General features: G+C 40.2%; 1 protein-coding gene across 1 annotated transcript in view; it reads right to left on the minus strand.

Annotated features, from left to right (window-relative positions):
• LOC126213028 (uncharacterized) overlaps positions 1-16,943 on the minus strand; it is a 114,261-nt gene that overhangs the window by 48,711 nt on the left and 48,607 nt on the right. Inside the window, exons 3-4 of the mRNA XM_049940596.1 lie at positions 6,511-6,628; positions 1,013-1,177 (exon numbers count right to left, since the gene is read on the minus strand). Coding sequence (XP_049796553.1) covers positions 1,013-1,177; positions 6,511-6,628 — 283 coding nt within the window. The remainder of the gene's footprint in view (positions 1-1,012; positions 1,178-6,510; positions 6,629-16,943) is intronic.

Here is a 16,943-nt window from a genome sequence, read left to right on the forward strand (position 1 = left end):
TCTAGAGATCATAAAGCAATGCATCAATTAAAATGTGTATCTCTGAACAAAACATGTATAAATGCAAAAAATCAGCAAAAACATCACTTTAACTTTACATTCACTTTTTTAGTACAATTTGTTGCACAAAAATTTCAGGAAATGTGGTGTCAGCAGATAAACCTGTAACCTCTATTTCAACTTTTAAGATGGCTCCATTAATAGGGGCAATGGATTTTTGGTGATGAAACCAGGATACAGATCCCTTCAGAATTTGATGGAAATGGAATTTGTCGTGCCAGCAATGAAGGTCGACATCATCAAATGCCTTCTGTTGTGCTTAAGCCAATTCGTCTTTCTCATTATAGTACAGATTTTGAGAAGCTGCTTTAACACTAGTCAAGAACTGATGGATAAATCGAATAGTGACTCACCGAGCTTTGGGTTATGACAATGCTTTCTTTTTGGAAACTTTAAGTGATGTGAGTCTTACATTCTGTCAACAGTGAGGTCATTATAGATGGAGCAGAAGCTTGAATTATGGAAGGATGATGAAAGAAATTGGCGGTGCTCTTTTGAAAGGAACCATTCCAACATTTGCCTTGAGTAATTTAGTGAAATCCTGGAAAACGTAAATTTTGATGGTTGGATTGGAATTTGAACTGTTGTCCTCTCAAATGCGAGTTCTGTGTGCTAACCACTGCACCATCTTGTTCGATCCCATTAATTTAATATAATAATAGGTATAATGTAAATGCTTGTTTATCCTCTAATGTGACAAGTATGATGCCAATAAACATAATGTAAATGGTAACTATATTTTTCGCTTTAGCATAGCAACAAAAAACAATGACATAAAGAACATACAGTAGTTCTTCAAAACCAGGCCATTAGAAAATACACAAAAAGTGACAAAAAATAACACCAACATCGCCCATAAAATAAAATGATTTCTCCCTGTTCCAAAAAACAGGTAGACACCCAACCACCCCTTTCACTGTTTCTAACTGTAACTTCGGAGGAGACTGATCACCTGTATGACGTCTACATAGTCCAGCTGCAGCAGCTCGAGGCTCTTCGCAAAGCTCTCCCTCGTCTTCTGTGCAGAGAAGTCGAAGATGGTGCGTGGGTCTTCCATCGAATAGCGCGCGACCTTGGTGGCGATGTAGTACGCCTTCCGAGGGATGCCCTTCAGGGCCTGCAGAACAGGTAACAGTGGGCAAACATTAGGAACACTGGCTGACCAATTCTTTTACACGAAGCCGAATATTTGCTGCGGTGTTCAAAGAACTTATCGGAATGCAGCCGTGTGACTTTTTTTGATAACTGCTGATATACTGACAAGTAAATGCCCTATCATTTTTGAGGCACAAGTGTGTGATGAAATTTAACAAAACTGATAATACACATTGCAGACTCATTCAGTTTTAATCTGCAGAGTTTATCAGACTTATGCCAGCAATGGTACATTTCCCCCCTGTGGAGGTAAACAGTGTTAAAATAGAGTTTCGAGGCGAAGTTACGTAAACTTTACAGTAGAAGAGTGATATTACACTGTGCACTTTTGTTTTTGCTAGATTTCCTTGCACAGTTCTCTCTCACTCACTCACTCAAGTGTCTCAATAGCCAGGGTCAATAATTCTAACATACAAGTACTGGTTTCTGTAATTATGTCTCCGGCTCATTTCTTTTTGAATGCCTCTTATACGAGGGCCGTTCAGAAAGTAACCTCCGGTTGATTTAAAAAAATACACCAAGTTAAATAAAAATATTTTAATATATACATCTTACAACTACATCTTTGCACTATTTTTCTACATAGTCTCCATAGCGATTGAGGCACTTATCGTATCTCTTCACAAGCTTTGAAATTCCTTCTGCATAAAAATCACCCGCTTGTGCCTGGAGCCAGCCTGTGACCGCATCTTTGAGCTCTTCGTCGTCATCAAACCGCTGTGACCCGAGCCATTTCTTCAAATGCATGAAGAGGTGATAATCACTTGGCGCCAGGTCTGGGCTGTAAGGTGGACGGTTGATAACGTCCCACTTGAAGGACTCGAGAAGGGCCGTTGTTCTGCGAGCAGAGTGAGGACGGGCGTTATCGTGCAAAAAAACGATACCGGAAGTCAGCATACCACGGCGTTTGTTCTGTATAGCCCGTCGTAACTTTTTTATTGTTTCACAGTACACGTCTTGATTAATGGTCGTACCACGTTCCATGAATTCAACCAACAACACCCCCTTGCATCCCAAAACACCGTTGCCATCAGTTTTCTGGCAGAAAAATCTTGCGAGGCTTTTCTCGGTTTGGTAGGCGAATTTGAATGTGCCCACATCTTTGATTGTTCTTTTGTCTCAGGGTTCACGTACTTAATCCAGGTTTCGTCACCGGTCACGATTCTGTTTAACAATGGTTCTCCTTCGTCCTCATAACGTGACAGAAAGTCTAATGCAGAGGCCATTCTTCGAGTTTTGTGGTGGTCGGTAAGAATTTTGGGCACCCATCGTGCACAGAACTTACGGTAACCCAATCTTGCTGTCACTATCTCGTACAAGAGAGTCTTAGAAATCTGTGGAAAACCAGTAGACAACTCCGACATTGAGAAACGTCGATTTTCACGAACTTTTGCATCAACTGTCTGAACGAGTTCGTCAGTCACCAATGATGGTCTACCACTCCTCTCTTCATCACGAACGTTTTCTCGTCCACTTTTAAATAAACGTACCCATTCACGGACAACTCCTTCACTCATAACTCTCGGTCCGTACACGGCACAAAGCTCACGATGAATAGCTGCTGCAGAATATGCTTTGGCTGTAAAAAACCTTATGACAGCACGCACTTCACATTTGGCGGGGTTTTCTATTGCAGCACACATTTCAAACTGCCACAAAAACTAAACTAGCGCAGGTACGACGTTCACTCGACCACGGCTTGATGCCGACTGACCTGTTGAGTGCGTGAACGCACAGATGGCGTCGCTACTCCCCCCACAACCCGCACTGTGACCAATCGGAGGTTACTTTGTGAACCGCCCTCGTACTTCACTGAGTAATGTGCATACATATTACTTACATTTCCTGCCTTTTATATTATTATTGAAGAAGTAATTACTGGGTATTTTACCATTTTGTAATGACTGTACAATGCTTATCTTTATACAGGCACAGCCAATCACGGTTGAGCAGTTAAAGTGTATAGAAGTATGAGTCACTCAGCCCTTGCCCAGTGGTCCGTATGTGAACTTCATTATCAGTTCCGCTTCAGTCAGTACCATTCATTTGTCATCCAGCACTGAAGGAACAGAGTTGCTAAGTTAGCTGTCTGCATTACCACTTGTGAATATTTGTTAGAGAGCCACAGGCTTTACAAGTTGCTGACCCACGCTACTATATGGGGTGTTCAAAAAGTCTCTCCGCAGTGCCGTATGATTGTTAGCCCGCATGCCGTATGCCGCAGTGAATATACCGAAATGAAACTCACTGCAGTATCATTGTATATTAATTGTTTCATTGAAAAATATGGGACCAACAATCTGACATCTAGAAACTGCAATCCAAACTCCTAGAAATTGCAATCCAAACTCCTATTTTCACAGAATGAAGTGGTCCCTCATGAATACACAATGGATTGGCAGTACTCCACATACGAGAATTTTGCGAGTTCATGTACACAGATAAATGAAACCATGCCTCATCAGTAAAAAAAGTTTCATTAAGAATATCCCTTCCATTTTGTTGAACAAAATGTTTGAACCATTGACAATAATGCAGTTTCTTGCCATGATCAGTATTTTTCAGTTCTTGCACAACAGTCATTTTGTATGGGAAAAGTTCTAATTTTTTCCTTACAGCTGTGTGGGCCATTCCGACACTAACATAGATTTCCTGGGCAAGTTTTCTTACTGACTTGTTCGGACCCATGGACATTTTATCAGAAATATCAAGTAGTTTATCATCAGAGAAAATGCTAAATGACCACTTCTCGGTGCATCTGTCACTGAACCCGTACTTCGAAATTTGTTAATCAAATCTCGCACAGTATCATGATGTGTGAGTGTTATCTCTGGGACAACTGAATTAAATGTTTGATGAACTGAAACTGTGTATTTACCACCAGCGTTGAACACTTGTTCAACTAAAAACACACATTCTTCAATGGTTAGCATTTTAACACTGACAAAAATGAAACAAACAAACTAAACTTAAACGTTCATGCCGACACGTAACGACACACACCAACGATACTACTGATGCTGGCTGAGATAAACAAAACAATGGAATGCTGGGAGAGTCCTCTTGCAGGGAAGTAACCCAGGTAGGCGAACAATCGTACGGCAGTGCGGAGAGACTTATTGAACACCCTGTATCTGACAGAGTTACTACATGAAAACTGATCTTTAATGTTTAGTATCAAAAATATGAGAAGAGAATGAAATTTATTTTTGACGGCTTTGTGTACCATTATTTAATAACTGCTTAAAATACAAAATAAGCATCAGGAGCTTAGCAGTAGGAGGAGGTCTACAAGACTTAAGAGGTAACCAAATCAGGTCGGTAGTGTTACAGATCAAATACGGTTTGCATTCACTGATGTTCACTCGTGTTGCAGTGGTGTTGGTCTTTCAGTGAAACACAATAGAAGTTCGCATCCCCTCAGCATTGACCAAGCACTAAAGTAATCATTTCTCTGCTGTTTTGCACACAAAAGGTGCACTGTAAGTGATGGTGTGGTCTGCAGAAAATGTAATGTGTAATGCTAGTGATAGAAGAATGTGGGAGTCCAAGAGATCCACAGCACAAATATCGATGAAAAAATATGATTGGCAGAAAACTACCGAAGCCACAAGAGGTTCAACTGGGGATGCGAGAGAGACAATAAAATCATTACTTCATTTCATTAAAAAGGAACAGTATGATAAATTTCCTTAAAAGTAAGCAAGTATGAATACATATGTATTATGTTGCCTAAAATTAAAAATACTCAAAAGACTTGATAATTCTCATTGATGACATTGACAGTAGCCACAATTACATGCCTGATATCTCACTGGTATTTTAGATGTTTTCGATGTAATAACCCAATAAATAAAAACTGGTTTCAGGCAGTTACACTACTTGCCCTCTAACAAATTACTTGGCAGATTTTACAGGTAGTCTAAGTGACACATAGTACGTACATTTCACATTTCATTAATCATATTTTGTTGACATTATCTTCCTTATATATACTTAATAAAATCCTTGAAGTGTTTCACATGTTGTAATTGCAGACATCAAACCTATCTGAGAAGTGTCAGCTAATGAACTGTGAAACAACTACTAATGCAAAGATTTTCAGTTGCTAATAACCACAGAGAAAATGCTAGCGTATTCTCAGGTTATGTTCATCTTCAGTAATTAGTAGAATGAGATTTTCACTCTGCAGCGGAGTGTGCGCTGATATGAAACTTCCTGGCAGATTAAAACTGTGTGCCCGACCGAGACTCGAACTCGGGACCTTTGCCTTTCGCGGGCAAGTGCTCTACCATCTGAGCTACCGAAGCACGACTCACACCCGGTACTCACAGCTTTACTTCTGCCAGTATCTCGTCTCCTACCTTCCAAACTTTACAGAAGTTCTCCTGCGAACCATGCAGAACTAGCACTCCTGAAAGAAAGGATATTGCGGAGACATGGCTTAGACACAGCCTGGGGGATGTTTCCAGAATGAGATTTTCACTCTGCAGCGGAGTGTGCGCTGATATGAAACTTCCTGGCAGATTAAAACTGTGTGCCCGACCGATACTCGAACTCAGGACCTTTGCCTTTCGCGGGCAAGTGCTCTACCATCTGAGCTACCGAAGCACGACTCACGCCCGGTACGCACAGCTTTACCTCTGCCAGTACCTCGTCTCCTACCTTCCAAACTTTACAGAAGTTCTCCTGCGAACCGTGCAGAACTAGCACTCCTGAAAGAAAGGATACTGCGGAGACATGGCTTAGCCACAGCCTCGGGGATGTTTCCAGAATGAGATTTTCACTCTGCAGCGGAGTGTGCGCTGATATGAAACTTGCCCGCGAAAGGCAAAGGTCCCGAGTTCGAGTCTCGGTCGGGCACACAGTTTTAATCTGCCAGGAAGTATCAGTAATTAGTGTTTTGCATATAAATATCCTCGTCAACTGTAATGAGAAGCCAGTGAAAGGTGCCAGCTGACAGAAGTGCGAAGTTTTGGAATAATGATAAGCCCATTCTATGTCTTCTCTCTTGTTACAGGCACAATCAATAGTGAACTCTGACTCTGCGAATGTTCATTTGGTTCAGCACAAACACGGCCTAAGCAACTGGTGGTGGTGACGGTTCTCGTGTCAATGATGATATACAAGTGTCAAATCATGTTTAAGTAAAGAATAAGAAAAGAAAAAAATCTCTTTTTCCAGACAGCACAATTTTTAAAAAGCAAATATAATTCACAAACAGAAAAGCGACAATAAGAGCTTCCATCTTCGGCAAGAGGATTAAGCGATTAAGCCTGTGCAGCTCAACCTCACCTTGCCAATAACTTCTTCGGACCTGCCGAGGCCATATAAGGGCGCCGTGTCAATGTAGTTGATGCCCTGCCGGATCGCCTCCCGCACTGCCGCGATCCCCTCTTCCTCGGGGAAGTCTCTGCAACAGCGTAGGTTTCATCAGTTACAGGCGAGTTGTCCCATCTCTGTGCATTAATATGTCTGGGAATATCCTGACCTGTTCTATAATTACAGGAAGAATAGTAAATATTTTAGGGGCAGTAGTATAGATTAATTCGAGTGAAATATGTACAAGGTGTACAACTTTGCTACCGCCGTTTGCCGATTGGTGGCGACAGTGGTAAGTAACGGTTGAAAGAAACAGATCGCTGATGTCAGGCAGCTAGCTTGGACCTTGGTCAACATAACATTTAAACATTAGTCGATTTGTGTCTGCATCATAAAGCTGTTCTTGATTGGAAATGTCAGTTTACGAGCCTAATTCTCGTCATTTGCGGGAGGTGTTACTGTTTTGTTTCAATATGAAGAAAACAGGGGCTGAGTCTCGTCAAATGTTCTCAAGTACATATGGTAAGGACGCTATTAGTGAAAGAATGTGTCGTGAGTGGTTTCGAGGCTTCAAGAATGGTGATTTTAACGTCGTAGACTGGCATAGTGGTGGAGGAGAGAATGTTTTCAAAGATGCAGAGTTGGAGACATTGCCGAATGAAGACTCGCGTCAAACTCAAGAAGAATTGGCACGATTAGTGGGAGTGACACAGCAAACCATTTCAAAATGTCTCAAGGCTATGGGCATGATTCAGAAAGAAGGAACTTGGGTCCCGTGTGAGCTGAAACCGAGAGATGTTGAATGATGTTTGTGAACAGTTGCTTCAAAGGCAAAAACGAAAGGGATTTCTGCATTGCATTGTGATCGGGAACAAAAAATGGGTTCATTACAATAATCCTAAACACAAAAAATCATAGGGATACCCTGGCCACGCTTCCACATCAATGGGCAAACCGAATATTCACGGCTCCAAGATCTTGCTTTTTTGGTGAGACCAGCTCAGCGTTGTGTACTATGAGGTATTAAAACCTAGTGAACCAATCACTGGTGCTCGTTATCGAATGCAATTAATGCATTTTGAACAGAGCATTAAAAGAAAAATGGCCGCAATACAGTGAGAGGCACGATAAAGTGATTTTGCAGCACGATAACGCTCGACCCCACGCTGCAAAAGAAGTCAAAATGTACTTGGAAATGTTAAAATGGGAAGTCCTACCCCACCCACTGTATTCTCCAGACATTTCCCCCTCAGACTATCACCTGTTTAGATCAATGGCGCATGGCCTGGCTGACCCACACTTCAGATCTCATGAAGAAGTCACAAATTGGATTGATTCGTGGATCGCTTCAAAAGATGAACAATTTTTCGATGTGGGATTCATACACTGCCCAAAAGAGGGGAGAAAATAGCGGCCAGTGATGGAAAATACTTTGAATGATACATGTGTAACCAATTTGTTTCATTAAAGCCTCAAATGTTGGGGAAAAAAGGTGGAAGCAAAGTTGTACACCTTGTATATTCAATTTTCATTGGCTGCAGAGGTACAGCTGGTTTAGGTGTAATTGGCTTAGTGGGACAACAGCTTACTGGAATACCCAGTACCAATTCATATATCTACATCCACACTATAGTCTGAAAACCACTGTGAAGTGCATGGCAGAGGGTACATCTCATTGTACCAGTTTTTAGTGTTTCTTCCTGTTCCATTCACATATGGAGTGCGGGAATAATGATTGGCTGAATGCCTCTGTGCATGCAGTAATTGTTCCAACCTTATCCTCATAACCGCTATGTGAGTGATACATAGGGGATTGTAGTACACTCCTAGAGGCACCATTTAAAGCCATTTCTTGAAACTCTGTCAATAGTCTTCTTTGGGATAGTTTACGTCTATCTTCAAGAGACTTCCAGTTCAGTTCCTTATGTATCCCTGTGACACTCTTCCACGGATTAAACAGACCTGTGAACATTCGTGCTGCCCTTCTCTGTATATGTTCAATATCTCGTGTTCGGCCTATCTATTAAAGTTCCCACACACTTGAGCAATATTCTAGAACTGGTTGCACAAGTGATCTGTGAACAATCTCCTTTGCAGATTGATTGCATTTCCCCCATATTCTACCAAAAAACCAAAGTTTATCACCTGCTTTACTTACAATTGAACCTGTGTGGTAAGTCCATTTCATATTCCCAAATTATAGCCATAGAGTATAACTTTGTGTGTGTGTGTGTGTGTGTGTGTGTGTGTGTGTGGCGCAAAATTTTACATTTCTGAACATTTAAAGTAACTTGCCAATGTTTGCACCTCATTGAGATCTTACTAAAATCTGACTGAATATTTATGCAGCTTATCTCAGATAGTGCCTCATTATAGATAACTGCATCACCTGCAATAAGCCTCATTTTACTCTTAATGTTGTCTGCAAGCCCATTAATATACAATGCGAACAGCAAGGGTTCCTTCACGCCTCCCTCAGGCATGCCCAAAAGTTACTTCTGACGATGACTCTACATCCGAGATAACATGTCGCATCCTCCCTACCAAAAAGTTGTCAGTCCTGTCACAAATTTAACTTGATATCCCAGATGATTGTATTTTAGCCAATAAGCATTGGTGTGGTACTGAGTCAGATGCTTTTCGGAAATCAAGAAATACAGCATTCTAACGGATTTTTTTTATTTGGTCATCAGTCTATGCAGATATGAAGAAGAAAGTTGACAAAAGAACGGAATGGCGTGCTGGTGCCAACCAACCTGTGGGTTGATAACCGAAGAAGAAGAAGTCTATTGACTGGTTTGATGCGGCCCGCCACGAATTCCTTTCCTGTGCTAACCTCTTCATCTCAGAGTAGCACTTGCAACCTATGTCCTCAATTATTTGCTTGACATATTACAATTTCTGTCTTCCTCTACAGTTTTTGCCCTCTACAGCTCCCTCTAGTACCATGCAAGTCATTCCCTCATGTCTTAGCAGATGTCCTATCATCCTGTCCCTTCTCCTTATCAGTGTTTTCCACATATTCCTTTCCTCTCTGATTCTGCGTAGAACCTCCTCATTCCTTACCTTATCAGTCCACTAATTTTCAACATTCGTCTATAGCACCACATCTCAAATGCTTCGATTCTCTTGTTCCGGTTTTCCCACAGTCCATGTTTCACTACCATACAATGCTGTACTCCAGATGTACATCCTCAGAAATTTCTTCCTCAAATTAAGACCGGTATTTGATATTAGTAGACTTCTCTTGGCCAGAAATGCCTTTTTTGCCATAGCGAGTCTGCTTTTGATGTCCTCCTTGCTCCATCCGTCATTGGTTATTTTACTGCCTAGGTAGCAGAATTCCTTAACTTCATTGACTTCGTGACCATCAATCCTGATGTTAAGTTTCTCACTGTTCTCACTTCTACTACTTCTCGTTACCTTCGTCTTTCTCCGATTTACTCTCAAACCGTACTGTGTACTCATTAGACTGTTCATTCCGTTCAGCAGATCATTTAATTCTTCTTCACTTTCACTCAGGATAGCAATGTCATCAGCGAATCGTATCATTGATATCCTTTCACCTTGTATTTTAATTCCACTCCTGAACCTTTCTTTTATTTCCATCATTGCTTCCTCGATGTACAGATTGAAGAGTAGGGGCGAAAGGCTACAGCCTTGTCTTACACCCTTCTTAACACGACCACTTCGTTCTTGATCGTCCACTCTTATTATTTCCTCTTGGTTGTTGTACATATTGTATATGACCCGTCTCTCCCTATAGCTTACCCCTACTTTTTTCAGAATCTCGAACTGCTTGCACCATTTTATATTGTCGAACGCTTTTTCCAGGTCGACAAATACTATGAAAGTGTCTTGATTTTTCTTTAGCCTCGCTTCCATTATTAGCCGTAACGTCAGAATTGCCTCTCTCGTCCCTTTACTTTTCCTAAAGCCAAACTGATCGTCACCTAGCGCATTCTCAATTTTCTTTTCCATTCTTCTGTATATTATTCTTGTAAGCAGCTTCAATGCATGAGCTGTTAAGCTGATTGTGCGATAATTCTCGCACTTGTCAGCTCTTGCCGTCTTCGGAATTGTGTGGATGATGCTTTTCCGAAAGTCAGATGGTATATCGCCAGACTCATATATTCTACACACCAACGTGAATAGTCGTTTTGTTGCCACTTCCCCCAATGATTTTAGAAATTCTGATGGAATGTTATCTATCCCTTCAGCCTTATTTGACCGTAAGTCCTCCAAAGCTCTTTTAAATTCCGATTCTAATACTGGATCCCCTATCTCTTCTAAATCGACTCCTGTTTCTTCTTCTATCACATCAGACAAATCTTCACCCTCATAGAGGCTTTCAATGTATTCTTTCCACCTATCTGCTCTCTCCTCTGCATTTAACAGTGGAATTCCCGTTGCACTCTTAATGTTACCACCGTTGCTTTTAATGTCACCAAAGGTTGTTTTGACTTTCCTGTATGCTGAGTCTGTCCTTCCGACAGTCATATCTTTTTCGATGTCTTCACATTTTTCCTGCAGCCATTTCATCTTAGCTTCCCTGCACTTCCTATTTATTTCATTCCTCAGCGACTTGTATTTCTGTATTCCTGATTTTCCCGGAACATGTTTGTACTTCCTCCTTTCATCAATCAACTGAGGTATTTCTTCTGTTACCCATGGTTTCTTCACAGCTACCTTCTTTGTACCTATGTTTTCCTTCCCAACTTCCGTGATGGCCCTTTTTAGAGATGTCCATTCCTCTTCAACTGTACTGTCTACTGCGCTATTCCTTATTGCTGTATCTATAGCGTTAGAGAACTTCAAACGTATCTCGTCATTCCTTAGTACTTCCGTATCCCACTTCTTTGCATATTGATTCTCCCTGACTAATGTCTTGAACTTCAGCCTACTCTTCATCACTACTATATTGTGATCTGAGTCTATATCTGCTCCTGGGTACGCCTTACAATCCAGTATCTGATTTCGGAATCTCTGTCTGACCATGATGTAATCTAATTGAAATCTTCCCGTATCTCCCGGCCTTTTCCAAGTATACCTCCTCCTCTTGTGATTCTTGAACAGGGTATTCGCTATTACTAGCTGAAACTTGTTACAGAACTCAATTAGTCTTTCTCCTCTTTCATTCCTTGTCCCAAGCCCATATTCTCCTGTAACCTTTTCTTCTTCCCCTACAACTGCATTCCAGTCGCCCATGACTATTAGATTTTCGTCCCCCTTTACATACTGCATTACCCTTTCAACATCCTCATACACTTTCTCTATCTGTTCATCTTCAGCTTGCGACGTCGGCATGTATACCTGAACTATCGTTGTCGGTGTTGGTCTGCTGTCGATTCTGATTAGAACAACCCGATCACTGAACTGTTCACAGTAACACACCCTCTGCCCTACCTTCCTATTCATAATGAATCCTACACCTGTTATACCATTTTCTGCTGCTGTTGATATTACCCGATATTCATCTGACCAGAAATCCTTGTCTTCCTTCCACTTCACTTCACTGACCCCTACTATATCTAGATTGAACCTTTGCATTTCCCTTTTCAGATTTTATAGTTTCCCTACCACGTTCAAGCTTCTGACATTCCACACCCCATTTCGTAGAACGTTATCCTCTCGTTGATTATTCAATCTTTTTCTCATGGTAACCTCCCCCTTGGCAGTCCCCTCCCGGAGATCCGAATGGGGGACTATTCCGGAATCTTTTGCCAATGGAGAGATCATCATGACACTTCTTCAATTACAGGCCACATGTCCTGTGGATACACGTTACATGTCTTTAATGCAGTGGTTTCCATTGCCTTCTGCATCCTCATGTCATTGATCATTGCTGATTCTTCCGCCTTTAGGGGCAATTTCCCACCCCTAGGACAAGAGAGTGCCCTGAACCTCTATCCGCTCCTCCGCCTTCTTTAACAAGGCCGTTGGCAGAATGAGGCTGACTTCTTATGGCGGAAGTCTTCGGCCGCCAATGCTGATCATTTATCAAAATTTAGGCAGTGGCGGGGATCGAACCTGGGACCGAAGACGTTTTGATTATGAATCAAAGACACTACCCCTAGACCACGGATTACCTTGATACAAAGCTTTCAGTATGTTAACGTTGGTAATGCACACATCCAGTAAATTATGCAATACACTACTTTTTATTATGCTGGTGTGTATACACTATTGCATTTCTTTCTGTTGCACATATTAATCATTTCTTAATACCATTTGAACTAAATTAATTAACTGCAAAGAACAAAGTTCATCATCTCATTGCTTACAAAGAGTTACAATTTTGCACAAACTAGAATGGTGTGTATGCATATTTCTGTTCAACCAGTTCTATAGTTTCAAATCTGGGAGACATAAATTTGTTTATGTAATGTAATTTTTGTAGAATACACACAGAAGCCTTGGCAGAACATAGTAAAATGCTGTAGTCAGTCATTCAAAATGTACACATTTTGAACATTAACAACCTTTAACACAATTTCGAAGATATTTCTTTGTATGAATTACTAAAACTTTGACACTGAAACATCTGCAAATGTAGGTAATTAAAATAGTAAATTACTAAAACTGGAAATTACATATTTCAATGACAATTATTTACGTCTAAATTTTACAGAATTTTGTCTAAGAAGGTGTTTTTATTTAGTAAAACTCATTACTTCAGATACGTTATTTGTGTATGGAAAATATATTGTCATATGCAAGAGATTATGAATTTTTAAATCAAGACAGGTTAAAATTATAGTAGAGAATTGCCTATTTGTAATGGTTACTTGTTTGTATAAGGGACCACTGAAATCTAAGATCATTTAGCTGTTGATTTGCTTGTTGAGAAGTTAGTTTGTATGGCAGGTTTTGAAAGTGAATATACAGTTATTCAACCAGTTTGCTTTTGTGGAATCTTCATGCTGCAACTGATAATCACACAATGTGCTAACTTCACCAGGAGGGTATATTTGGTGGTTCATTTTACCTGTTGGTACTCCAGTTGCTATAGCTTCATTTATTTACTGTTATATTTATCTGAAATTCAAGTTGTGAAATTGTGCTTGAATTTATGTAACTTAATCTTTTAATTGCGATTGTGATTTGTTGGTGAATTCTATTGTATCATTTAAACATGCTCTACGTATTTATAAATGCTGATTAAGCCAATATATCAGAGATTCTGAGTCACAGATAGGCACATTAAAAGACTCTCACAATTAAAGCTTTCAGACATTAAGGCCTTCGTCAGCAATAGAGCGAGCGCGCGCGCGCGCACACACACACACACACACACACACACACACACACACACACAAAAAAGCAACTCACATAAACGATTGCAGTCTCAGACAACTGAAACCACATGTTACATTCCAACATGGATTTCCCATTGTTTCATTAGGCCAACATGGTATTTGCCTATGGGTTTTGTAATGAGAACACTGCTGCTGCTGATTGCAAAGAATTTGGAAGACAGCTTCCGAACTGCAGGGTACCAGATTTGAGACTGTTTCTCATGTGTCCACCAAGCTGTGTGTGACTGGTGCAGTTCCTAGCAGTCATATCTCATATGAACGTACAAATGAGCTTTGTGCAGATGAAGCAGAATGTTGACCTTCAACAAGCACATGCAGAATTTCTACACATACTGGAGTTACATGTACAAGAATATGGCAGAAATAATGTATGCATGGCCTTCAGCATTATCTACAATGCATTCAACACCTCCAACAAGGAGATGAAAGTTGACAATTGGCTAATTGCAAATAGCCAAGTAATCCCATTAATACTGGTTAATTGTGAAGCCACTTTCACTTGTGACAGTATCAATAGTGTGTGATTCATATTGAGATGATATAATACACCACAATATGCATTGTAATACAGGTCACGTGATGTGATGCTTATCTGTGCAACATTCGTGTTCCCCCTGGGGCAATACGATTTGTGATGTGACAAGCATTACAACAAATTACGACAGCATGAAGCACATTTGTGGCTTAGTTGCAATCGTGAACTCTACTGAAGAGGATGCTATTGCGGCTTATCAGTATTTAAAGCTCAAACAACTCAAACAGAAATAGAAGTACTGGGTGCACCTACTGTGTAAACCTGAACAGTACCTCATTTGTTCACCAAACAGCAACGGAAATCTTTTATTTGGAGCTGTATGTTTAAATGTACTGAAACTGGGGCTCGCTTCATTTCTATACCTGCAATTAACATTTCCAGAACCTTAAATAGGGCGTCCTACATTCATGTTTCGAATGAAGTAATGTTTAGAATACAATTAATACTCGTATTCTACAGTCACCGACTGAAGCTATATGTTATCTGAAAGAGAAACTGTAACAATGAAGATAATGAGTTAAAAACGATGGTGCAGATTTCGCAGCAAATTCTTACCTCTTTCTTTCATTTCTGTTGCTACATTCCTACACGCCAAGCTGATCACATCTACTCTTGAATGTGATTTCATAGTGTAATCTCACGGACAAGGACTTTTCTCAAGAAGCTGGAGAAAAGATATCATCCACTAAGAGTCCTCGCGTGTGAATGACAAATTGATTATACGCAGCATAAAAACACATGCACCAGTTTAGACATCTTTCCAACTTGAAAGCACACGAGTGAATGAATTCTTCGGCTTGTATCGATAGCAATGTCAGACAAGTCTGCAGAGTGTGCTGTGCAGTCATAGCATCAAATATGTTGCAGAGGCCAAATGCCAAAATGTATCACGTACCTACTTGGGGCTGGAAAGAAGTACAGTTCTCCTTCCAGTGTTAAAAACAATATGTTAGTTGCATTTCTTGTGGCAGTATACACCGTAAAATGCACCAAATGTAAACTGGCGAGTGACTACAATTTTCACTGCAAACTTTTCAAAATATGTGCAGTGCCGTACTTTACTTTGAAATACCACAATAACTACAGAAATAACTACAATAAAACCAATTCATTGTCAAGCTGTGATGTGTGGCTATAAGATAATAATAAATAATTTCTCTTTACCAAATATTTCCTTCAAAATTGAATGAGAAAGACTGCATAGCAGAGATGCACATGAATCTCAAAACAGTGGTGTTTATTTTTTGCACAAAAAGTATAAGATTTACTGAGAAAGTAACTATAGAAACAGACAAAGCCTTGCTTTTTTTAGGCAAATCAGATAATTTGAAATTTCACTCCCCGTGATGTGTGGAGCAACCAGCACTCTGTGTTGTGCCAGGTAGTACAATACAAATACATATTCTTGTTGTATCACAGTCATTACAGTGAAACCCTTTATGCCGCTTCCATTACATGCCTATGCAGTCCACAGATGTGACTCACTTCTGCATTATATCGCATATTGTATCGCAAATCGTACTATGAGTTCAGTGTGAACTGCACCTATTGCTCTTAACTCACATCAGGGGTCTGACAAAAACCTTCATGCACACATGTTTTCAAGTACTCTATTCTGTACATGCGTGGTGTTTTGTGGTAGACACTCAGTAGGTTGGGCATGTTGTGTTAGCACTATTAAGACTTTTTTGAAAATGGGCTTCATATTTGTCGGAAAAGGTTTCTTTGGCTCCAAGGTCGAGTGTGTTCTATCGACTAGACGGGGCCTTCGGACATCCTAGTACTCAGGTGACAGTTAAACTTAACACTCCCCCGAAAGATGGATTGGCAGATACGGTCACGTTTCTTGGCCACCAAGGTTTCCAGACCTTTAGCCCTTTCAGTTTTTGCCTGTGGGACAGTTGAAAGGTGAAGACCACAGTCATAAAGTAAACACAAAATACACACTGATCATTTGGATTACAAATAGAGTTCCCCTCATAAAAGAATGCAAGATAAGTTCAGAAGAGCTGCACGTGATGTTGTCAAGAGAATTCAAAAGTACATTGAAGGAGGAGGTGAAATTTATGAAAATCACCTCTAGACTTCACTAATTAACCTTTCCTAAATATATTGTGTGTGTATTTGTATAGGTTACATTCTAGCAGCTGAATTTCTCTAACCTATACTAAGTGGACACATGTTATGTGGAACGTTTTATTCAAATTAGTCTACACTACAACCTTTTAAAATATTTACTATTCCTCCAGAAACACATCATATAGTGTGCTGCAGCTAGAGCTCAGTATATGTCACACGTATTCAGTTTATTTTGTATGTATATTATATCAAACCTTGTATGTGTATCAGATGTTTGCATTGAAACGGATCGAAAAATACATAAACAGCATAGGACATTGATAAGTGCTGTCAGGGAAAATACACTTAATTTACATAAGCCATTGCAAACAAAACAAAAACATGAAACTACAATAAAAACAAACACAAAGTGAAAAAGCATACAAAAAGGATCACTGCAATTTAAATATATGTGTAAAAGTAGTCTATCTTGC

This window comes from Schistocerca nitens, chromosome 11 (assembly GCF_023898315.1).
Source record: "Schistocerca nitens isolate TAMUIC-IGC-003100 chromosome 11, iqSchNite1.1, whole genome shotgun sequence".
NCBI classification, from domain to species: domain Eukaryota; kingdom Metazoa; phylum Arthropoda; class Insecta; order Orthoptera; family Acrididae; genus Schistocerca; species Schistocerca nitens.